Source organism: Balaenoptera ricei, chromosome X (assembly GCF_028023285.1).
Source record: "Balaenoptera ricei isolate mBalRic1 chromosome X, mBalRic1.hap2, whole genome shotgun sequence".
NCBI lineage: Eukaryota > Metazoa > Chordata > Mammalia > Artiodactyla > Balaenopteridae > Balaenoptera > Balaenoptera ricei.
In genome coordinates, this window is record NC_082660.1 from 73,883,805 (window position 1) to 73,909,836 (window position 26,032).

At 38.8% G+C, this 26,032-nt stretch overlaps 1 protein-coding gene across 1 annotated transcript; it reads left to right on the top strand.

Moving 5' to 3' along the window:
- Positions 1-21,459: 21,459 nt before the first annotated feature.
- POU3F4 (POU class 3 homeobox 4) lies at positions 21,460-23,015 on the top strand. The gene has a single exon (XM_059910303.1). The coding sequence runs from the start codon at positions 21,530-21,532 to the stop codon at positions 22,619-22,621; it is 1,092 nt and encodes a 363-aa protein (XP_059766286.1). The 5' UTR covers positions 21,460-21,529; the 3' UTR covers positions 22,622-23,015.
- The last annotated feature ends 3,017 nt before the right edge of the window (positions 23,016-26,032 follow it).

Below are 26,032 nucleotides of genomic sequence, written 5' to 3' on the forward strand. Positions count from 1 at the left end.
AGGGCCTACTGCATAGCACAGGGAACGCTACTCAATACACTGTAATAACCTAAATGGGAAAAGAATTTGAAAAAGTAGATACATGTATAACTGAATCACTTTGCTGTACACCTGAAACTAACACAACATTGTTAATCAACTATGTTCCAATATAAAATAAAAATTAAAAAAAAAAAGAAACCATCTAATGCAGAACTAGTTTGCAAAGAGAAATGTACTGTGTTTTAGCCCCAGCACCACAAAGCAGATTATAGAAAGGTGAATTTGGAACAGAAAGGCAATAGCTTAATAATTGGCAAAAAGTGAAAGATATAAAGATTATTTTTATTTCAGATTTTACTATGGTAATAGCTCCAATATTTCAGCAACATTTATTTCTTACATTATGTGAAGATTGTGGGTTGGGTATAGTTCTACCCAGTTCTGCTTGGCTTCACATGTCTTCTTATTCTTAATCCCAGGTTAAGCACCCACTCCTATCTAGAATATACTCTTGTTCAGACAGAGGGCACACCAGTGCAAGAAAGTTTAAAGCTTGATTTACATTTCTCTAATAACTAGTGATGTTGAGCATCTTTTCATGTACTTTTTGTCCATCTGTATGTCTTCTTTGGAGAAGTGTCTATTTAGGTCTTCCACCCATAGAAAAATGCAAATCAAAACTACAATGAGGTATCACCTCACATCAGTCAGAATGGTCATCATCAAAAATCTACAAATGGATAAAGAAAATGTGGTTCATATATACAATGGAATATTACTCAGCCATAAAAAAGAATGAAACAATGCCATTTGCAGCAACATGGATGGACCTAGAGATTGTCATACTGAGCAAAGTAAGTCAGACAGAGACAGGCAAATATGATATGATATCACTTATATGTGGAATCTAAAAAATGGTACAAATGAAGTTATTTACAAAACAGAAATAGAGTCACAGATGTAGAAAACAAACTTAGTATTACCAGGGGGGATAGTGGGAGGGATCAATTGGGAGATTGGGTTTGACAGATACACACAACTATGTATAAAATAGATAACTAATAAGGACCTACTGCATAGCACAGGGAATTCTACTCAATACTCTCTAATGACCTATATGGGAAAAGAATCTAAAAAAGATTGGGTATATGTATATGTATAACTGATTCACTTTGCTATACAGCAAAAACTAACACAACATTATAAATCAACTATACCCCAATAAAAATTTTAAAAATAAGTAAATAAAAGAAAGCCTAAGCCAATCCACAATGTGGCATTTAAAGCTTTGGTCCAAACATGGCAAACATATTAATTCACATGCCACTGGCCAAAGCATGTCACATGTCCAATTCCCAAGTCATTGATGTGAGAAGTGTAGCCGTCCCACAGGTATTAAAGGATGGAAAGAGATACACAAGTAATGACAATAGAATAGGTTGTATAATCTTATTGCACAGAGGTAGTGAGTAGTTGGCAAAAATAACCCAGTGTTCTACAGATTTGAAAGGAACAAATAAAACATTATTTATATGTTATATGGTTATATGATTGTGTTCCTAGAAAATTCAAAAGAATCTATGTATAAAATATTAAAATTCATAAGAGTTCAGCAACTTTGATGAAAATACAACAAATTGAAAAAATCAATTATATTTCTCAACAACAGTAACAATTGTTTATAAAATAATTTTTATAAAAGAGTGCCCTATACAAAAAGTCAACAAATAAAAAGCAAAATTTCTATGGAAAAATATAAAACTTTATTGATGGAAATTAAAGACCTAAAAATACATAGAGATACTATTTTTATGGATTAAAAGACCCCATATAATAAAAACATGTATAAATTCAACAAAATTCCAATTAATATGCCAATGGTCTTTTTGTGAAAATTGGTAAGTTTATTTTAAAATTTATATGAAAATGCAAAAGGCTAAGAATAGGCAAGACATCCTTTATGAAGGAGAACACATTAAACAAGAGTATTGACAAGATTTATGAAGTTATAGTAATAAAAAGAATATGGTATTTGCACAGAAATATACAAATAGACCAATGAGACACATTTGAGAATCTTGAAATAGACCAATGCTTATAGGGCCTTTTGATTTATGCAACGTAAGCACTGTAAAGTAGTCTTTTAATGGTGAGTCAATCAAGTATCCATATTAGAAAAAAGGAAATTGTAACCCTACCTCATACCATCACAAAAATTAATCCCAGGTAGATTATAGACCTAAATGTGAAGCACAAACAATACAGTTTTCAGATAATTATATAAGAGAATATCTTTATGCCCTTCAAAAAAGAAAATGTCTTAATACACAAAAAGCACGAACCATAAGAGGAAAAAATGAATAAATTTGACTTTTAAAATTAAGAATTTATATTCATTAAAAGATACATTAAAGAGTGAAAAGGAAAGGCAAAGAATGGGAAACTAAAAATGGGATCCTTTTCAGAATGCAAAAAGAATTACTATAAAGCCATAAGAAATAGTCAGGAAACTCAATAAATATGTGCAGATGACTTAATGAGAACTTTACAAAAAAGGAAATTTACCTAGCCAATAAATATATTAGAAGTCCCTTAACCTTAGTAGCAATTAGGTAAATGCAAATTAAAACCATTAATTACCCCTACACATCCTCCAAATTGGCTAAAATTGAAGTCTAAAGAAATCAAATATTGTCAACAGTATGGAACAATGAGAAATCACACACCCTAAATGTGGTATGGAGTGGGGGTGTTAATTGGTATAACCATTCTGGAAAAGAATTTGGAATAATATAGTAAAATTGGAGATATTCTACAACTCAACAATTCTAGTCTATGCCTTACAGAAATATGAGTTTATGTGTACCAAGATACATGTAAGAATTTCTATAACATTGTTGCTTATAGCCAAAACTAAAAACAACACAAATGTCCAACAACAATACAAAGAGATAAATAAATAATAGTATAGTCACACAATGGAATACTATACAGCAACGTCAATGAATATTCTACAACTAATAAAATAAGGTGACTGAATCTCACCAATATTATGTTGAGCAAAAGCAGCCAGACACATAATAGCACATACTGTGTGATTCCACTTATATAATGTTCAAAAAGAGACAAAATGAAGCTATTTAGGAAGTAGACTTGTGTGGTAAAATTACTAAAGAAACCACAGAAGTCAGAAGAACAGTAATCTCTTAATTGGGTAGAGGGCTATAACCCAGAAAGAATGCACCAGGAACTTCTAGAATACTGACAATGTTTTATTTCTTGACCTTGGAAAAATTACACGTGAATTTACTTCACAATCATTTTAAAGTTGTATATTTATATTTTATATATGGTATTTAAGTTATAAATTATAATAAAAGTGTAAATACAGGTTATTTGATTAGCCAGAATAAATTTTACAAAATCTTTGTTCAAAACATTTAGGCTTGAATATGGACTGTAAAACCTTTGGAACTTTCTTAACTTTTCTGCACCTCCATTTTTCTGGATCTAAACTGAGAATAATTACGTTTATTTACCAAAGTGTCAAATGAGATCTTGGATATAAAATTGCACTGTAGACTATAAAGCACAGTACATATCAGCAGCCATAGTTATCTGTTTTCTGAGCCTACTGTAGGTTAGAGAAAAAGAAGAAAGAAAATGAAATCCAGGCTACCTACTACAGGCAAGTATATTTACAGCATCTTTTAAGCATAAAAGTTTTAAAAAATAACCAGAAAAATCAGGTAAGATCTGAAAAAGTACAGCTTGGAACAATTTAGAGGATGGGACAAACACTGCTCTTAATACATCAGTAGCCCAAGGGCATCACCACATAAGTGCAAACATAAATATGAGAATTCCTTGTGATTACCTAGGACCATTAAGAAACATGTCAGTTATGTTCAGTATAGTCTACTGAAAGAATCAGAGAATGAAATATAAATTTTTCCATCCAAAATAGATAATTTTTTAAAGTATTTTTCCATCTAGAGGTAAAACTGTTAATGTGGCAAATACACTTATATGGAAAAAGTTATATTAATAAAAATACCTTTTACTGCAGGGTACAGATCTAGAAACTATCTGGATATTACATTATTTAATATTTAAGATAATCTTGCAAACCAGGTCCATTTGTTATCTACATTTTACAAATGAGGAAATTTGGGCTTAGGGGGTTTCAATGGTTTTCCTATACATCTGAGGAGGGGCAGAATTGAGATTTGAATGCAAATATGATTCATTCCAAATCCTGGACTCCTTCTACTATCGTAAATCTCTCTTTCATTATTTAGGATGATAGATAAATATGGTGGAGCAAATATTTTTTTGACCAGTCACAAAATCAATTGCTTCTACATTCATTTAGCTATATACAGCAATGTGATCACACAAGATTTTTATCAGTCATATTAAAGTCTTCACTTCTTAAACCATTGATTCTTTTGTTACTTGCAGATATGTCATTATCATCTAAAGTGAGCCACACAAGGCATTTTCTCCAGGCAACTTAAAATCCAAGTCCATCATTTCCATAGGTATGTCAATCAGCACATATGTTTGTATATATTTCTAGTTTTTTATAAAATAATTAAAATTTTAGTGGATAAAGTTTTAAGCGGCTTTCAAAAATACATTTGGGATCTTTTAACATTATAATTATTTTACAATTTGAATTTTATATCCTAAATACTGCTGCTTTAAAACAATGGATATATAGAAATTTATTTATTTTTTGATAAAACCTGAATTTGGCACTTTAAAAGATTTCTAAAGACAAAATCCTTAAAATTCATTTTGTAACAATCTATAATAGAATAACGTGCCTTAATCTGAGAAAAATTTTAGCAAATAGTTTTTAGAGAATCATAGCATTGAAGAATATTTTAAAAGTCATCTGGTCTAATCTCATCCCACCCTCCCCTATTTCTATTCAGGCTTCACACATCTAGTTATTATAGTATCTCAAATGAAGGAGGCAGCAATTTTTGTAGATTTACTCTTATTGCTAACTCTGTAATATTTTTACACCAAAACATTGTTGTTTATTAGCATATAAAATTATAATTCTGTAATTTCAGCATATTATTATTGTAAGTAAGAGCCAGTCAACTGGCAGATAACAACTGAATCTTAACTAGAGAGCAAAGATAGATTCTAGAAAATATAGACCATAAGCTTAACATTGATGCCCAGTAAAATTCTCAAATAGTTTATTAAAAACTTTTGTGAGAAATTAAAAAAAAAACAGCATGATTATGTCATCATAGGTTCACCAAAAACAAGTTATGTTGAACCAATCCCGTGGTTTTTTTTTTTTTTCTCATAGAATTACTAGATGAGATTGCCACACACAACGTGGCTTTTTAAGCGTCATTAAAAATTTCAGGGACTTCCCTGGTGGTCCAGTGATTAAGGTTCCACGCTTCCACTGCAGGGGCACGGGTTCTATCCCTGGTCTGGGAACTAAGATCCCATATGCCTTGCAACACAGCCCCCCAAAAATAAATTAAAATAAAGTGATTAAAAACTTTTCATGTTAGGGACCTGGAATATATGATCCTCTAAGGTCCCTTTTGGCTTTAAAATCCCAGGTGTTTCACCTGATAGACGTAAGGTAAATTTTTGCTGTATGATAATGGATTCGTAATTTGATATACAAGTTTTCTTAAAGAGTGCTGATTAATGGATCTTTGTAAACCAGAACAGAAATCTCAAGTGGTAAAACTGTGGCTCTGTCTTTGACCTTTATCCTTTTCAACAATTTTTTTCAAAGCAGACCAAGATATATAAGGATCTTAAATTTGTTCATGACACAATCCTAAGAAGGATAGCTATTATTTGAGATAACGAAACCATGGTGTGTGTGTGTGTGTGTGTGTGTGTGTATGCGTGCGTGCCCACAAGATGAATTTAAGAACAAAAAAATCAGAACATTTTACAAATAACTTTGGGTTCAAGTATAAATCTCACTGTGTTTACAGTATTTGAAAAATCAACAAAAAAAGAATGCTTATGTAAATTATGGCACATCCTTAAGAAGAAATAATATGCAACATTTAAAAATATTTATGAAGAGTTTTACTAACATAGGAAATTCATGTAATATAATGTTAAGTTGAAAATTTCAGCACATAAAATTGCTTATAAAGTATTATTACAATTACATTTATAGACATTTAAAAGCAAAGGAAAAAAATGGAGAAAAGTCACCAAAAGTTTAAATGTGAGTGGTGGGGTTATTATTTTTTTCATTAGGCATTATGTACACAACATAAATAGCTACAAAATAACTAAATACAGTCTTAGGTCATATCAGCAAAATAATGGCATATTGTCCAAAATAGTCCCATTGTGCTTTGCACTGCTCAGATCTCATCTGGATTACTTTAGTTCACTACATTTTAAGAGTAATTTTGACTATAACAAGAGTGCTAAGTTTATGGAATCCAGGATTGTGAATGCTATGGACTGAATTCTGTTCCCCTCACCCCCAAATTCATATGTAGAAACCCAGTCCTCCAATGTGACTATATCTGGAGATATGGTCTTCAGGTGATGATTAAGGTTAAATGAGGTCATAAAGGTGGGACCCTAATCTGATAGGACTTATGAAGAAGATCTCTCTCTTTCTCTCTCTCTCTCTCTCATTCTCTTTTTCTCTCTCTCTCTCTCTTTCTCACACACATGCACAAACACACACACACAGAGTGAAAAGAAGGCCATCTACAAGTCAGGAAGAAAGGCCTCACCAGCACCCAACCATATTGACACCCTGATCTTGGGCTTCTGCTCACAACTGTGAGAAAAATCTTTCTGTTGTTAAAGCCACCTAGTCTATAGTATTTGTTATGGCAGACCAAGCCGACTAATACAGTGACTGATCTTAAAACCACTTCAGTGATGAATAGGTGGAGTAGCTGAGGATATTAAGAATGGAAAAAAGGAATAATGTGGTGCAAAGAAATTGTTTTCAGATATTTAAAGAGATGTCATGTGGAAACAGTCTTCCCAAACTAAGACAGAAGAAGTTGGGTTCAATATAAGACATAGCTTTCTAACAAAGCTCTGCCAAAATGGAATGAGCTGTTTTTCGACATGGTGAACTTACCAGTAGACTTGTCCCAATAAAGAATAGAAGACCATTGTTCAGGAGTGCTATAGAAGAGATTTCTGTATTAATTTAGATGACTTTTGAAGTCTCATTTAACTCCAACTTTCTCTATCTAACATTCCACAGTTGAAATCTTTCAAAATTTTAATTCCCATACAATATATTAATTATCCCTGAAAATTCTCTTAGTACCGTTTCTATGCTTTCATTTCAGTCATTCATTAAAAATGAAAAATGGAGCAAGACCTGATACAGAGCTCTACCCCACATTCTTAGAAAACTCTGATTCACTAATCCTTAATCTTTTACATGGTATGATTGTTCTGTAGGTGACTATTTTTGCTGGTTCTCTATACCTGTACCTGTGTTATTTGTTTAAAATTCACTTTGACCTCATTATCAGGTAAGTTAACATTCTCACCTCATCTGATCCATTTATTTGACTAAACTAATTTTCTGCCAATGTGAATGGTAACAATGAAAACCATGGTAAAATAAGAATTTTAAAATGTATAAATCTTTAATAAAAACACATTTTTCCTACATAAAAAGCAAAATAATCAAAACACTGCACATTGTTTATAGTACCAGGCTTTAACTACCATTTATAACTTTATTTGTATGGAACAGTATTTCTGAATTTAAACTCAGGACAAGACAACATTTCTTTCCACTTCAGTATTAGAAACAGACTCAGTTTTGGCAGAGGTAGCAAGACCTGTGCTCAGATCTTACTTTTGTCACATTTTCTCTGAAAGGGGTTCCTGGACGAATTCCAGGAAAAGGAAACAGCATACAGATGCTGGGGTTCCAGAGGAGAGTCCACATGCCAAGGATACAAGTTGAAATGTTTGGGAAAAGCCCACAGGGGTGCTTGTATTAAGGGGAGAGATTTTGATCAGTGATGACTAGATTCCAGAAGAAATGTCAGAATACAAAACAAGAAAACAGGATTTGGGATGCAGAAGGGACAATTAAGGTGGCAAGTGAGTGGTAAAAGGACACTAGTGATAGTAGTTTCTGAGTAGTACAACAGGGTTCATGCTCATACATAGTTGTTCAAAAACTCCATATTGGGAGAGACATGCAGTGTGGAACTGATGTTTAAATAAAACCAAATTAAGACAAACTATGGAAATCTCACAATAAAATAATAGAACAAATATTTACTAATATAATTAACACTTATTGAGCATTACTATAAGTCAGCTACTATGATGAGAATTTTATATATATTGTCATTTAATTCTCATAACAATCCTATGAGGTGGGTTCTAATGCTATCCTCATTTTCCTAAACGGTAGTCAGAATCTCAAATGATGTGGGATTTAAGGTCACTTATTAAGTGGCGGGTCTGAGATACATACCCAAGTCTGCTTAACTCTCAGCTCAACTCAGTTAAACTCTATTCTTTAAAGGCTTCCATATTTAGGCCCAAAGACTTATCACAAATAGCATAATAATTTAATTTATACATTGAAATATTTACTGATAATAAAAAAAAATCTTTAGATTTCTATTTGAAATAAACCAAAATTAGAATATCTGTCTTTTTTAAAAATCATTTTTGTGTTTTTAGTTTTTTTAGGCATTCCTGCTTTCAGATGCACCTACCACTATTTTCATTGATCATGTACATGTATTTTTCAAGGGTGAAATCTAGTTTACACGTTGTGCAGTTGTTCTCACTGAGAAAGAAGTATATGGCTTTTTCACATGATCATATCTCCCAATCTGAGGAAACTAGAGTCAGTCAATGTGTTGAACATTAAAAAGTGCATTTCAATATTCAATACTGTCTATAAATCATTTCATTCCTTCTATGCCCCTCAATATTTGACAAAACATTTTACTGTAAACAAATCTGGGGACCACTGTGTGATTATTCTCACTTGGAAAATATTTTGTTTCCCCTCCATGAAACTAGAACAGAAGGTCTGAGAGAAAGGAAATTATTAAGCATTCTACTGAGTTTTTACCCCCAACAAAAACTAAGATAGAGGTCATTGAATAAGTATGTGCAAACTGGAACTTGAATCCTCTAGGGTGACTGTAGGCTAATTAATAATTAATGCCAGAGCCATGGTGTTTGAAATGCAGATGTGATAACTGGAGGCCTGGCAGTACTGTTCAGAGGAAGCAGATTTAGATGCTATAGGGAATAGGCACTCCCTTGCCGGCTGGCTCAGAGAGCCAGCCTGGGTGCAAAGCAGGGCCTATGGTTTAGATTATATTCCCCTCAGCTGTTAATTACCTGAACCTACTTTGAAGTTGTTCTCTTTTTATCCTCTGCATGAAAAGAGATTGGTTCAGCCAAGGGACTTAGAGAAATGATCAAATACATGGGGTGGAGGGAAGGGGGTGGGAATAGAACTTCAGATATAAGAAGATAACGAAGAAAAACACACAGTAGAACATACAAGAACATACATTATTAGGAAATGTTGAATTGTGGTTCATTGTTTCAAACAAATTGTATTTCTCTCAGTTATAATAAAGTTGATTTTAAGTGAATATGTAAACTTTTTCTGAATAGGTATAACAAAGAATTTCCATCTCTATTACTATATAAGGTAGTGATTTGACAAGAGACACGTGCTTTGTAATGCCATATTTAATTTAATAAAGTCACTTATACCTCTTCATATTTGAAGGTACTTACTGATAAGGGCAAAATTAATAGAATCAGCCACAAACTGCTTCTATATAACCTGTTTGTGTTCAAACCACTCATTCTCACAACACAGAAGGTGCCATTGCTCAATGAAGAAAACTATAGGATATTGGAAAACTGTGGAAATAAGCTTCAGTTGAAAGGATTCTGAAAATAAAGATGGTAGGTTTAACTGCATTAAAAAACACCCTGGTTTTCAATTATGTGCATGTATGCATGCAACTTAAAGAAGCATGGCCACTAACTATCTAGCAAGTGGATTACAGCATGCCTGGATGAGATGTAAATGCCGAGGTTTGGGGCTTTTTCCCATTTTTAAATGTTATTTTTAGTGCAACTACTCCAGGCAAAGCACCTGAGATACATGCTACTCACACATGAACAAGTTTCTCTCTTTTGGTGAAAGAGCATGCAGTCATGAAATAGCTAATTTCAACTGTGAGAAGTATCTCTGTATCTTTTTGACAGGAAAATAGCACTGAAAGCACCATCAAAGGAAAATGTGTATCTACACTGAAACTGACACCTGTGGATGCAGTATCTTCTAACTAAGGTGACATCAAATACATACAACCATATGTGTGAGTGATGAACATTCAGCTCAGACACAACATATAGACCACGCAGTGATCTAGATTTGGAGTTCTATATTATTTACTGTCCATTTCTATTTAAAGGAGCACTTCTGTGAACAAGGTCCTTAAAGTCAGGAGAAAAAACCAGAAATTTTCTCCTTAGAATCTATTGCTCAAAATGCAAATTCCAAAATAATGTAAGACTTGCATCATTGTACATTTTAAATTTCCTTAAGCAATAGTCATGTAACTAAGGGTCTCCTATCAAAGGCAAATCACATTGGGAATTTTTACAATTTGTGTAATCTCTGTGACAGAGATTTCCCAGTTGTAGGTTTCATTCTAAGAACATGTGTACAGCACTAAGATTATGTAAAAATAACAACAAAAAACAAAGCCATTTTCATGAAATTTCAATTTTGTTATACTGACAAAAGGCAGCAGGGCCAATTCACAGAAAGTAGAGTCTACTTTCATACTGATTTTTATCACCAATCAGCTGTCTCTGCAGTATTATATTGTTAGAGTCCAAGGTGTTAATGAATATGTAGCAAATTTTCCAGGCTTTAAACATAAACTTTGTATGTTGAGTTCCCTACTATTAAGAAAAAGGAAAAAAAAAACAAAAAAACAAAAAAACAGGAAGTGCTTGAAAAGTATAAGCTGAAAACCAGAGGAAAATTTTAAAAAATCAACCACTTAGATCAGCACCTAAGGTTTTCATGCCCATAGCTCTTTTCCACTATGGGCATTCATGATTATTCACCTGTGGTGGATAACACTCAATTTTACAACATAAACACAGAACAAAACACATTTCCTACCCTATAACTGCAGTCATCTTCCAAATTTGAATTCCAAACTTCTGAATCATTGCTCCTCAATAGCAAATGAAACTACATTTGAGACTGGTGACATTCAGGCTTCATTTATGCATTTTTATTTTTGTTATATTAAAAATATGCTAACAAATCAATTGATGTATATATACTTTCTATTTTATTTTTTAACACTTCCATCAATTGGACAATTCAATTTAAGGAGAAGATATTCGAAAACATTATCTACAACTTAATTTCAGTGTGAACAAGTTTTAGTTTAGAGATATATGAACAGAGATATATAGAGCAAAATGGCATCACCACAAGCATTAAGTTCAGCTTTCCACTTCATTTCAACCTGTATGTTTACATCCTCACTGCTCTTAACCCCACATGACTATCTCTTAACACTAACAATTACCTGTTTTGTAAAGATTTACTCAATTTCTTAAAGCACATTTTTAAAAGTTTCAAAGAAAAAGTTTCAATGTAATCTATTGGCATAATCTTGCATTAATCTCAAGGTCTTAATATATTTTAGAAAGCAGTGTAAAAAATAACTGCATAACAACCAATATTTAAGTCATAGAACTTTGAAGCCATAATTTATATGCTTTTTATATTAATTTGGAACAACTAAAGCATTCTTCTCTGTGTCAACTCTATTATAAATATTTTTTTTTCTTCTTGATAATATGCTTTCCACAGTTCATTTTTGATCATATGTTCATATTGTAAAACTGCTTGTGACTAGAGCCTCCTAAACACGTGCACAATATTCTCTCTCCACTGCAATCTAAAATGTGGTTAGATTATCTAGCTTGTTTTGTGTCCTTTTTACCCGCAGCTACAGAGAGACTGAAATGAAGTTCTCAGCTCTTTATTAGTAAAAAGCATTGGAAAAGTGAAAAGATCTTAACAAAAATATCTTTCTGCCTCCAGTATGAGTGATGTATGTTGCATGAGCTATGCACTGCAAAGCAGAGGAAGACTTCTTTACCCTGCAAAAGGAAAAGTAAAACATTGAAAAAGGATCTTAATGAAATCATAACATTAAAATAATTTTATATTAAATCCTGCTTATTTTCTAGGTGAAGGCTGTGAAGTAAATGTGAGGAAACATTAAAAGGGAATTGAATTTGCATTCCTTATGCTACAGGCACATGTTTACATGACCTTTAAAACAGAATTAAAGCTGTATCATCAGCAGCTGTAGGCAATTCACATTACTAAGGCAATCAAATCAGAATGCTAAACTAACTATAAAACATATATTAAACTGATAGAGAATGATCTCAATTCACTAGGTTTACTTGCAATCTACTTACACACTACTAGTCATTTCAAAGCAGTTTGCAGATCCACCAAACCAGAAATACTCCAACGCGTTTGAAAACAGAGGGTCTAGCTGTAAGTATGTAAGCTAAGAACACTTTAATATATCTTTCTCAGCAAACCTTCATCATTCATCAGAGCTAGCATATTTATGATCATTATTTACTTCCAATAATCACCTCCAAAAGTATTATCCCATGAAGACACAGTGCTTTCTGATATGTTGTACATGGCAGAGAAAATTTTTATTTCCAAACAAGTATTTGGAAGAGTTTATAAAAAATGCTTAAAGGCTACTGAAAAGTTAACGACACTTCTTTCTACTCTAAACTTCACTGTATTGTTCTACAACATCCCCCACAATTTCCAGTAACTGTATTCTGATTTCCTTCCATAGCAGGTACAGATATCACACCTTTTAAAATATGGTAGGATGGATAATTAAATAGAGTTTTAAATACAGTTGTCTGGGATGAGACTTGCTCTAAAGACATGAAAAGAGAAGAGTAAATATGTTTATAATGCAAGTCATCATCTCACTAGAAGTGTTTTTAGAAAGCTTGGTCTCTTTCCATTTTTAGTAGTAAAATTTCAGAAAAAAAGCATATTATATCTTTCCCGAAGTGTTTCTATTTGTGTGTTGTGACTTATTTTCCTCCTCTTTAGAAAACTTTTCAGACTCCTCAAGAATACTGAAAACATACAGAATGTGTTTGAAAATGCAGTTCTTCTACTTTGAGGGGCAAAGAAAGGGGGGAGGACTCAAATGCTTCTTTCTGTCACCAGTGTGGGTGTTTGTATAGGACAAATTTCAGTTCTTTACAAAGCTGTCAACTAGCAGTTAAAGGAAAACCAAACTTCCACAGTTCTAAGACTCAGCTTCTGCAGAGCCGAGATCCATACACAGAGACACAGAGCTCAGATCATTTTTGAATGCAATATACACTCAAATAATGTTGTACTTCAATATGCAAAGTTCAGCCTTGTAAACTCTCTCTTTCTCTCACACACACACACACACACACACACACACACACACACACAAAGGTGTATGTGATCTATTTAAGGGGGAGTGCATCTCTAATGTTTACATCAAGCACCTGGGGAAATATTGCATTTAAAGGTAAAGATGAGAACAGATGTGATTGAATTATAGTTTAACTGCAAACAGGAACCCCAATCTCTCTCTGAAAGTGTAAGTAGTAAGAAGAGGGTAGGTGGGGGAAATGAGAGAGCCTCATTCTCACTATTAATTGAGTAAGTTAAAAGGAATATTTAGGATGTAAAAGAAAAATTTGAGTGTTGATATTTAGATTGCCCTGTGTGTTTCCTTAGAAGCCTAAGGTTTCTCTTGCCCCTGTCAATTGTTATAAACAGGAAATTTGTTCTTTTTAAAGAGGATTAGGGAGGTTTAAATCCTGCTGCCTTCAGTGTGATCTGAGTTAACATCTTAGTGCCTGGATAAAATATTTTAGGGTGACTATCACCCCCAACACATATGCACACAAGAAGAATCATGGGGTCACTGCTCTCCTAAGCACACCTCCAAGGGAGAGTGTCACTGAGGCAGAATTGTGATAATATAAAGTGTTTGGCAGTAAAGGGGCTGGGTCTTGCCTCCCAGGAAAGGGTTACCTTAATCATCTTACCTTTGTGCAGGCCTAGAGAGGGAGACATTGGACTTAGAAATGTTTAAGGGGCGCACAGGGCAAGGAACTGTGGCTATTAAGGGACAAGGGTGCTCAGTCTGGGTCTAGGGGATCCCGAAAAACTAACTGCTGGCTGGCCCCCAGGCTCACACAGCTCACACAGTTGCCTTGGCGCCGGCTCTTCTAGATCCTGGCCACCTCCCTCTACTTCCAACCTGGGAAATTCAGCCGTCTCCATCCTATGGAACCTGTTCCAAATAGAGGACGAGAGCTTGGGGAAAGCAGGACGGTGAATGCCAGGAGGCTGGCAAAATAAGTCCTTCTCACTGGCTGCTCAGTTGTCCGAACAGGACCCATTCAGCCCAAGGAATTATCATCCACTGAGTTATCTTAACACAGAATCTCTCATTTGAACGCCCCCACCCCTGTCCTGGCCCAATCGCCTCTTTTCAGGATGCATCTCAGAGGCTATCTCAGGTCAAGCTGCTTGGCTTCATCCAAGCATCTCAGCCAGGCTACCCCGGAGGTTAAGGATAATGTTGCTGCCCAGATCACGCTCCCTCCCACCAAGATCGTGTACAGGACTTTGGGACAGCTCTTTGATTCTCTCTGGCTCTGACTTTCTGCAGCTTGTAGCTAAGGGACTTGGGTTTGTAGCAACACCAGAAATGAGAGCAGGCTAGCTGCAGACTCGTGGTTAGGGGAGCGGACCCACCAAGAGGAAAGACCTGGTGGGGGGCTGGGTTTTTGGCTGACCGCCTGAGCACTTGTGCATTGAAAAGAGACTCCAAAAAATTTCTTGGATATAAAATGTACACACACACACACTATGGCATGTATCCACAGGCAGCTGGAAACTGAAATACCAGATCAAATAGATCTCTTCCCCAAGCAGGCAAGCCAAATTGATTCCCCCAATCGAGAATGGGGCAAAGTGCAAAAGAAGTGGCCCAAAGTTACAGAATATGTAGATTTTTAAGAGCACTCAGGAAACAAACACCCCTCCCCCCAGAACTAGCACAACAATCACAACAGAGGAAGCACTTATATTCTTGTAAAAAATGGGTTTCCCAAATGTCCTTGCAAAGTGGACTATTCCCCAAATACTTCTCTCTCTCACATATATCAATTATATATTTATATTTGATTTATAAAACTTGATTTTAAAATACTTTTTAGTACATTTTTCTCACAATCATCAACCTGCTTACCTACTGTATCCCTCTGGGAAAAAAAAATAATAGAAATTTCTGAATAATGATAGCAGGTTAAATCTGGTCGCTTGCTTATTTTCAAATATGACATAGATTCTTGCCCACCATAGGACCCACAAATAGTAACATGAGCCCCGAATACTCAGCTGATTACTTACTAAAAGTCTTTTCCTAGAAAGAGCGCATATTTTGATCTGTAATCAAGTTTCCCGTAGTCCCATTACCGCACAGGGACGCAGAATGCTAGCCATTTCAGATAAGTACTATTCACTAAGGAAGGGAGACGGAGAACAAGAGTGCAGGGAAAACACGATCTCAGTTATGAATGAAGCCAGAGCATTCTTACAATTTTGCATGTTAAAACCTTAATCCGTCCATGAAGAAGGAAGTGAATTGCAATTTGGGGCGGATCTATTAACCAAGGCAGTGATTTATAAACAGCGTCTAATGGTAAACTAGATGGACTTATTGATGCCCCGAACATAGATCTGCAGAGTTTAAAGTAATAGATCATCTCTACAAGCCGTCTGATCAATTATGCGGCTGGAAATATTTTTTCTTGTTTTTAAATGCTCCCACCACTTCTGATTTTAAGAAAAAAAGTCAAAGTAAAACTAAAAACCACCACTGCAATTTAAATTTATAAACATTCTGCTACTCCATTATAAAGAGAGACAGAGAGACAGAGAGGGAGACAGACACACACAGAGGTAATTCCACACGGGGTCTCTATTTTGTAGAACTGTTAACGGGATTCCTAGAAACTAGTCTCTATCTGCAGTGCAAAAAATGTGACTGGCAAATGCCCACAATGATTTCTAAACACCCTAAATCCTAGAACCGGGAAAAATGATAGCCACGTAGAATACTGCACAATAGCTCTGTCCCGGTAGAGTTCTTTCCCTGGACACTGTAAGATAGAGCAATGGCAAGGGAAGAAGTAAACTCTAAACTCGGAAGAGAAACTGAGCCGGGATCAACTCGACCTTGCCTACGCAGTGGCAGGGTGGGAGCCAGCATCCTTTCCCTCCGCAGTGAAGGTCTCTATTGTCCTTATCCTCTAACCCTCCTGTTGAGGCCCCAGCCACACAATGCCTCAGCACTTCCCCACTGACAGTGGATTTTGCTAACAAATGACTAGTGTTCTCAAAGATTGTGGTATTTGTATTAAATTTTTCATGATGAATATTTTACTTTATAAATAACCCTGTTTATGCTGCGGCATTTGCTATATGCTGTCACTCCTCCCTCTCCCCTTTTCTCTAAATATCCTTTTCTTCACGTTCAAGGAAAGCCAACAGAGATCTTTTTAAAATGAACTAATTGAGCTTGAATCGGTATTGGCTAATGTCTGCTAATGCCATCTAATTTTTTTTAATTCTCCCTCAGAATATTGAGCCCTTAACCTTCCCCCATGCAGTTTGCCAAGAAGAAGAAGAAGAAGAACAACAACAACAACAACTATAAGAGCAGCTACAGTAGACTGGCGCTTTGTAGGGCAGCTGTGTCTCACGCTGAGAATGTCTCATGAGCTCAGTGTACAGACATCAGGGAAAAGGTTTCTTTCTCATTTCCTTTCAGAGGCTGTTCAATTGTTTCCCTTCCCTCATGAGCTCCCTGGTTATAAAAAGAAAATGTGTACTTGTCCCCACCAAGCCCAACGTAACTCATCCTGCTTCCAAAGTGAACTTGTGTTGAAGGTGAAGTTTCCAATTTTGAGGTCACGCCTGTGTGCCATGTCCTACCGTCTGGAGCTTCATGCTGCATTATACACATTCAAATCTGGCCGTTTGGACTTCTTTCCTTAATCCCCTCCTCAACCCCAGCCATCCCCAGCCACAGACGGTCTCCCCCTCTTCCAATTTGTGCCGCGAGAACACTTCGTAATCTACACTCAAATATAAAATCTACAAGCAGCATAATCCCCATGGCGGGGGCACTTTCTGAACCAGCCTGGGCACAGGCTGCCCAACTGCGACCACGCTTGGGGGCTTCCACAGGAACGGGCGACATGAACTACATTAATCTGCTTAATTTCTTTTGTGAGTCCTTTCTTGCTTCGAAAGGGAAGGGAGGAGGGCGTAAGGTCTGCGAAGACTCTCAGGAGTTGTTTTATATCCTTAAATATTGTGAGGGAGGAAAGCCACTGTGAACCCCCAGGTTACAAATAAATGAGTACAAGTAAATCAAGCTGATCTGACTTGCTTTTGGAAATTAACTGAATTGTCCTCTTAGAAATCAAGCAAAGTGATGAGTAGGGAGGGGTAGCGAGTTGGGGTTTGGAGGCAACCCTAGGAGGAATGAAGCTGGTGCTGTGTGCTGGCCAGGCATGGTAATCGAAACCTGTGTTGCCTTGCTGGAGATAGGTGTGCAGACTTGCTAAAATTAGTTTCTCCAATTCTAAGTCTGGATCCCCTCCAGGGCAACTTTTAGCTGCCCCAGCCTGGCAGGGTTTGACAGCTCTTATTATATTCAAACCATAGCTCTGAAGGGGGTGGGGTAAATCAGATCTGAGGATCTGGTAGTGGACTTCAAGACCTCAGTGAGGAGAACACGAAGCTGTGTATTTAGCCCAGCTACCCAAGATAGCAAGTTTACCAGTGGTAACTTTTGAGTTTAAGGCAAAATGCAGTCTATGAAAAATAAGTTACAAGCTCTTTGCAACAGTAGCTTCTCATGGACTTATTTTTCTCCCATGTCCAGACAGGGTCGTATATTGAATGAGGCTCTTTTATTTTGCATGGGGCAGGGGATTTGTGACCATGGTCCCCCCTTTTATTCCTCTCTCTATGGAAACCCAGATCATGGGGAGAAATATGCAAGGCTGAATAAAGAGAAGCCGCAGAAAGGAGCGCTTGAGAGCGGCATCTGTTACACTTGGGAAGTTAGACTGACAGGAGAAGGCGAAGGAAACCTCTCCAGCAGATTAGTTAGAACAGCAAGAAGATTTGACTATATGCAGATATTTTCTTCAAAAACAAAGCACCTAATGTGCAAGAGATCCTATCTCAGCTGCTAAAGGACATGATTCCACCTGAATTCAATAGGCAGTATCTATATTCATGGGAACTAATTATTAAAACGAAAGAAAGAAAGAAAGAAAAAAGAAAAAAGAAAGAAAGAAAGAGAAGGAAAGGAGGAAGGAAGAAAGAAAAAGGAAAGGAAATAATGGAAAGGAAAAAGGCAACTAACATCGGTTTTTGTTCCTGACAGAAGCTATTCTTATATTAAAAGACTGCAAAGCAACGGTGTGGAAAAGCCTGTCGCTGGGTGCAGATGCCCCGTCCTCAACACCACCGCCCCCCCCAACCAGCCTCGGGGCAAAAGGTCTGAACCACTTTTCCGCGGCTGGCCTTACCTCTTCGCTCAGAGCCAGATCCGAAGCCACAGGCAAGAGGAAGGTTTTTTTTTAAGAACTCAGGCAAGTCAGAATTGGAAGAGGACCCACTTCTTCTTCATGCAAAAGTCTTATCAATTGATAATTGCCTTAACTCCCTGAATGGCCAGGCTAAGATTAACAACTCTTTCAACCAAACGCAGCTGCAATGGTGGGGGTGGGGAACCCACCGACAACAACAACATGGCAATGATCATGATCTTTTTGCTCCTATAGTTTCTTCAATGTGTTTCCCTCTGACCTCTAAACTGACCCAACCCAGACTGGCAAATGGATCCTTGAAAAGACAGTCTAACAGAGCGCCGGAAAACTTTTATTTTTGTTTAATTTTAACAAGTTATTTTTTTCTTCATGAAGCAAAAGTTCGGGCAAAAATGAGATTGCATTCTTGCAAAGGAAAATACACATAGTTGGCAGTAAAGAAAGGACGTTCCTGGGCAGAAGGAGAAGAGGAGAGGAGAGGACAGGAGAGGAGAGGAGAGGAGGAGAAAGGAGAGGAGGGGAAGGGAGGGAAGGGAAGGGAAGGGAGGGAAGGCAAGGGAAGGGAGGGAAGGCAAGGGAAGGGGAGGGGAGGGGAGGGGAGGAAAGGGAAGGGAGAGAGGAAAAAATCAATTTCTAGGTTAAAAGCAGATGAACCTTTACAATAGGACACCAGCAAATGAAAGCAGTTTCAATGAGGGAGAAGGGGGAGGGCAGAAGATGGCAAATGATCCTCTCTACCAATAATTACTAAGTGTTTATCCTTTTTTTAAGAGGGAGAGAAAGAAATAGATCTCAACCAGATGCCAGACTTTCCTGCATAATAGACACAGTTTACATTTACCAACATAAGCTCTTACTGCACTGTGCTCTCATAAGAAATTACTCATTTCACAGGAAATATAGGCTCTTTAGCTATATAAAGGAATGTCAGAATAAGCTCACCTTGTTTTTATTTTTTTCTCATTTTCTTGCATTTTCTTCAGATCTGTCTTCTTAGAGAAACTAATGCCTTAATGACTTTCTGGTAGCTGCAAGCCTTCTTTTATTTCTGCTAAATATATGAAAATGTATGCAAATTTAAATCAAGCTTAACCTAGGAGCTCTTGCAATATATTTAATGGAATTTTAAACCAATAAGGGAACTCTGATGCCGTCTTCTGTAAGTGCAAATATAATTATGCAACTAGGTTATCTTCAAAATTATGCAATGAAAGGTCATTTTTTAACTTCAGAGATCGTGCTAGGTATCCGATGTTGCCTTTTCCCAGCTAGAGCAAATCTAAAATCTTTGCATTTCACCCACTCTGCTTACAAGCAACGCATTTGCACGGGGCTGTGGAGCACATAGACTTGTCCTTCCCGAACTTATAAAAGCTTAGGCGGAATACAAGTCTTTGCTCTATTTTCCTTTAACCAAAATGTAAAAACAGTCCCGTCTTCCCAAACTGAAAGTAAATTCAAGCTTGATGGGAATGGGGCGGGGGGTGGGGGGTTGGGGTTGGGGGAGGCGGTACTTAATGCCAAACAGCCCTCCAGTCATCTCTCTCTCTCTCTCTCTCTCTCTCTCTCTCTCTCTCTCTCTGAATTTCCAGGGCACACTAAATGCTTCCCATTTTCTTCAACATATGTGGGATTGGTGGCGGGTTGAAGAAGTGTGTGTTAAAAACAATTTTCCTAGGGGACAACACTGGGGCGCAGGTAGTCATGAATATTCTCCTGTGTACCTATTGGGACTAGGTTCTCTGAGTGTCTGGGGTGAGTGCGTAGGAGGGTTACCCACTTCAGCAAGACTTGCCCCTGACAAAATTTGTGGGACCTCTGATGGGAGTTGACACGGAGCAGTAAAGGAAAAAAAAAAAAAAAACCGCAAGTCTACCAATTAACCAACTGAATTGGGAGACAAACTTCAAAATAACTGGATTTTGCCAGTATCACATTAGATTTTACAATACTTTCTCAGAATTTTCCAGTGCTTCATGCCCTAAATCAATCTTTTCAGAAGGATCTGGGCATCTCTTTCTTAGATGCTTTCTGACCTTGGTATCGAGTTTCTTATAAGTGATAAAATGAAATTAAACACATTGAAATAGCTCTTATTGGAATCATGGGCTTCAATCTCACAGATTTAGGGTCCTATCGAAGACGTTCCTTTGCTCAAAGTTTGTAGTGGCATTTTATTTTTCACTCCCCCGCACACAACTAACCGAGAACGCCAAATTAACCTGAGGAAAATCCCTATCCGCTAAAATCTACAAGACATTTAAACTGGTTATATTGTTTTCTTAATATTCTTCTTTATTTAGGTTAATCTAAATAACCTAAAAAGAGTTCTAAAACCAGTTTGCCGCCTCACCCCTATCCCCCACCAAACACAAACACACACACACACACACACACGAACGCACATCCCTCTCATCCTTCCCCCTCCTCTACTAACATCCGCGAAGTCCGAGAGCGGTAGGAGGTGGGGGGAAGGGTTAACCAAATGAGCTCCTGTCACTCAGCACTAGGCAGCCAATGGAGCCGAAAGATTGATTCACTTCCTGCTTGGGTCTCACAGAAACTCTCGAGCTTCGCCAGCCTAATTTGGAAAGCTAGCCCGGCCTCCCGCGCCGCCATTGGCCGAGTCCGTGGAAGGCCAGGCCGAGACGCGCTGCAATTGGCCTCGGCGGGTGCCGGTAACTCGCTTTCGCGGCTTTGGCTCCCCTGTACCATAGATGTCAAAGGCTGAAGCTGCTCCCTTTGCCACATTATAACTAGTAGGGGATCCTCACCGACCATGGCCACAGCTGCCTCGAACCCCTACAGCATTCTCAGTTCCAGCTCTATGGTCCATGCGGACTCTGCGGGCATGCAGCAGGGGAGTCCTTTCCGAAACCCTCAGAAACTTCTCCAAAGTGATTACTTGCAGGGAGTTCCTAGCAATGGGCATCCCCTCGGGCATCACTGGGTGACCAGTCTGAGCGATGGAGGCCCATGGTCTTCCACACTGGCCACCAGCCCCCTGGAACAGCAAGACGTGAAGCCTGGGCGCGAAGACCTACAGTTGGGCGCAATCATCCATCACCGCTCTCCACACGTCGCCCACCACTCTCCGCACACTAACCACCCGAATGCTTGGGGGGCGAGCCCAGCTCCGAATCCGTCCATCACGTCGAGCAGCCAACCCCTTAACGTGTACTCGCAGCCGGGCTTCACGGTGAGCGGCATGCTGGAGCACGGGGGACTCACTCCACCGCCGGCCTCTGCCTCCACGCAGAGCTTACACCCAGTGCTCCGGGAACCCCCAGACCACGGCGACCTAGGTTCGCACCACTGCCAGGACCACTCGGACGAGGAGACACCAACCTCGGATGAGTTGGAACAGTTCGCCAAACAGTTCAAACAAAGAAGAATCAAGTTGGGCTTCACGCAGGCTGACGTGGGGCTGGCGCTGGGCACACTGTACGGCAACGTGTTCTCTCAGACCACCATCTGCAGGTTCGAGGCCTTACAACTGAGCTTCAAGAACATGTGCAAGCTGAAGCCGCTGCTGAACAAGTGGCTGGAGGAGGCTGATTCGTCCACAGGGAGTCCGACCAGCATTGACAAGATCGCGGCGCAGGGCCGCAAGCGCAAGAAGCGAACCTCTATCGAGGTGAGTGTCAAGGGCGTACTGGAGACGCATTTCCTCAAGTGTCCCAAGCCTGCCGCGCAGGAGATTTCCTCGCTGGCAGACAGCCTCCAGTTGGAGAAAGAAGTGGTGCGTGTCTGGTTCTGTAATCGAAGACAGAAAGAGAAAAGAATGACTCCACCAGGGGATCAGCAGCCACATGAGGTTTATTCGCACACGCACACGGTGAAAACAGACACGTCCTGCCACGATCTCTGACTGCAGGAAGCGAGGAAGGAACCGGCCGCACTGGGAGCAGCGCGGATTTCTCTTTCTCTTCCACTCTCTTCCTTTTACTCCAGCTTTTTAATTGCTATTTCTCTAGCTCTCTGTCTCTCTCTCTCTCTCTTTTTTGTTGTTCGTTCTTTCTTTTCCCCCTCCCTCCACTTTTTTTTTTTTTTAAACAGGGGATTCTAACATATTAAGAAAGAAAACACACACACGCATTCAGGCTTCTCAACGCGGATACACAGTTGCCTTAAGCGGTCCAGGCGGGGACCTCATATCCCCTGCGCCAGGCAACAGCTCCCTCCAGCCTTTTCTGCTGATCAATATATATTGTTTACTTTGAGTAAGGTTTTTTGCTGTTTTTGTTTTTGTTTTGTTTTGTTTTTGGTCGCTCCTCTCTAGGAAGAGAAAGGAGTGGGGTAACTTGGGGGCGGGGTAGGGATGGGGGAGGGGGGTGGGAAGACAGATGTGTGCCTCTGAATAACCTTTCAGCGCCTTGGTTATAGCAGCTGTATTTCAGGTGAAATCTGTTTTACAATAGACTAGTTTTGCATTTTTTAAAACTTCTATAGCGTTTCTAAATGTCTGCGGTGTTTTACTATAAGCTGTACACAATATTTGTGAGACAATTTGTATCTAATCGACCACTCCATATTATTATTGCTACTATTATTCCTTCATTGAGCTGATGGTTTTTAATTGCTTAGAAAAGGAAGAGGGGGAGAGATGCCTACCCATCCACTGATCCCCTATCCCAAATCTGTATGGAGAAGAGAGGGTACAGTGGAGAGAGTTTGTTGATGATATTGGAGATACATACATATATATGTGTATGTGTATATATATATATACACATACACATATATATAAAAATTTTTTTCTGGGGGGTAGCCGAGTGCCTAGGGTAGGCAGAATATGCAGCCGATTCTGTTTGCAAACTAGTACGAAGGAGGAGAGGCGATTTCGAAGCTTTCTGCCCTCCTTCCCGCAACTGTGGAGCCCCCACAGGCTTCCACAGCGCTTCTGGGTGCCCTGGAAGGATTCCGCAGCTGCACCGGGCGAAAGAAGTCTTCCTGAGGAGCGGAGAGTGCTCCTCGCCTCCCGAAGTCCTTAATGCCTGCACTCGGAGCTCTCCACCCGCCCCGCGCCTTGCCAGGCCGACTGCCAGCTCGATCACACCTTGGCCTTTCTAGGCGAAGGACTTTGCCTTCACACCCGATTGCTTTAGCTGGAGATGACGACCCGACCCGGAGACGCTGGCGACAGACTGGGTCAACGCTTTCCAGTTCGTTTCACCTCCAGTTCACTGCCTGTTCCGTGAGTGAGAAACCCTCCGGGAAGGGTGGCGAGGGGGTGGTGGACCGGCGTTCTCTGCTCTGTGCAGAAGGACAATGAAATGAGTGGCAAAGGTCGCAGGGATTCTGGTCTAGCCGCGTACCACCTCCTCTCCCGTATATACGGCTGTCTCTGAGTGGGCTCATGGGGAGCCATCTCCGCGCCTCCAACAAACACAGCTGGTAGAAGCCCATGGCGAAGACTGAGCTAGCTAGCGAGCGCCCGGGTGGCTGGGTTTTTTTCCTCTTCTTCTTCTTTTTATATCTCTCTGTGTGTATGTGTCTCTGTGCGTGTGTGCGTGCGCGTGCAAACGTGTGTGTGTAGATAGCTGTGTGTATCGTCTTACTATTTACAAAAAAAAAAAAAAAAACTACAAAAAAAATCTCGCTAGTCTGTGTAGAGAACCAAAATTTATGCAGTTGCTGTGGCTTTATTGCTAGCTCTCATGTCCACATGCCAGGTCCGGAGGCTCACCTCATTCCCAAGGAGCACACATTGCTGGGCCGGACATGCACCCAAACACTCAGTCGCTGCTCGCCAGACCTGGCTGGGGGCTCCGTAAGCCCGGGCCGGCCGCCTGTCCCGACCTCCAGACGCAGCTGCGGTAGACAAAGCTTCAAACTACCTATAAGGACCTGAAAGCCTATGGCCGCTTTTTGAGGATGCGCTAGTAAGGGCTGCCAGGGCCCCGGTCCACCACACTGTGTCTCCCCCAGCTGTCGGTCGAAGAGCATGTGTTAATTCAAATCCCAGATCCTTTTTCTTTTTTTGCCAAGCTTCTTCATTCTGTTGGTAGTTGGGTTTCAGTTCTGGGATTTTTTCCCCCCCACAAGGAGTTCATGTTTTACAACTGTTAGGGTTTTCTTTGTTTGTTTCGATTTTTTTTTTCTTTGCAGTTAAGCGCTATTATTCAAACCTGAGTTAACCCAAATATTTCTGCCGACTTTATAATTGTACAGTTTTGTATAAAACGTTTTTGAAGTTATTAATTTAAAGAAAGATCATTTAGTTTATTCATTTAGTAACCGATGTATAATAAACGCTATTTTCATTAAGAGTTGCTTTTTCAACTATTTTATTCAAATTGCCTATTGCAGTTGCCAGCAATTATTTATTTTCAATAAATTCTGCATTGTGTTTAAAAGGAAACTCTTTCAAAGATGAGTTGGGTGTCAAAAGTAAAACAATTCGCTGTAATATTTGATGTGAACAGTTTTAGTCAAGGGGTTTATATTGACGCAATATTTTATTGTTGTAAAAGATTAAAAAGGTTTAAATAAAACATTTTTCCAAAAAAAAAAAATCTGTCTTCTTCTCCTGGCTTTATTGTGTGGTGTGTGAAGTGAAGCGTTTAAACAGAGGCAGGTTCCGGGTGAGCATTGCATGTGCTTTGCTTCAGGTCAGAAATCATTAGTCATTGTATTAATTTTTGATTTTCTCTCACTGACTTTTGGCCTTTCATACAGTCACACAGCGTGGCTTGTTATCACACCCACGATCATGCAAAACACACCCGGAATGTTGGGGAAGGCTGATGGGGCAGGGTGTTCATTTCAGGAGGTGAAGTCATATTAACGTTCTCCAAAAGGAGTGTGTCTCACTCTAGTCCAGCAGTTAGACCCTTCTCTGGAACTGCTCCTCTTGAAACTGGGCCCAGATCTTCGCTGAGGCTTTCATCTCAACTAGCTGCAACCACCCCCCTTCCTCTTCTTCCCCATTCCCAGCTGATGCCCTTCTGGTAGGTGAGTCCCCATTCCCCTGCCCCATTCTCCTGATGAGGAATGGAAAGATGACTATATGCAAGGAGAAGTGCTCTACTTCTTAAGGCTCTTCCAAGGCCCCTAAACTTGGGTAAACTCTTGTCCACTTAGTGTTGCCCAATAAGGCTGAATTCTGTCCATTCCTATCTGAGTTTTGGGGGAAGAAAAATAGATTACATGGAGACATTTGGAGTAAAAGTTTGATGTATTACTCTTCTTCCCACTCCTACATACAATTTCACCTCTATTATTTTACCAAAGACCCTAAATAAAATAAGGGACAGTTACATGTAGTGATGGCTGAGGA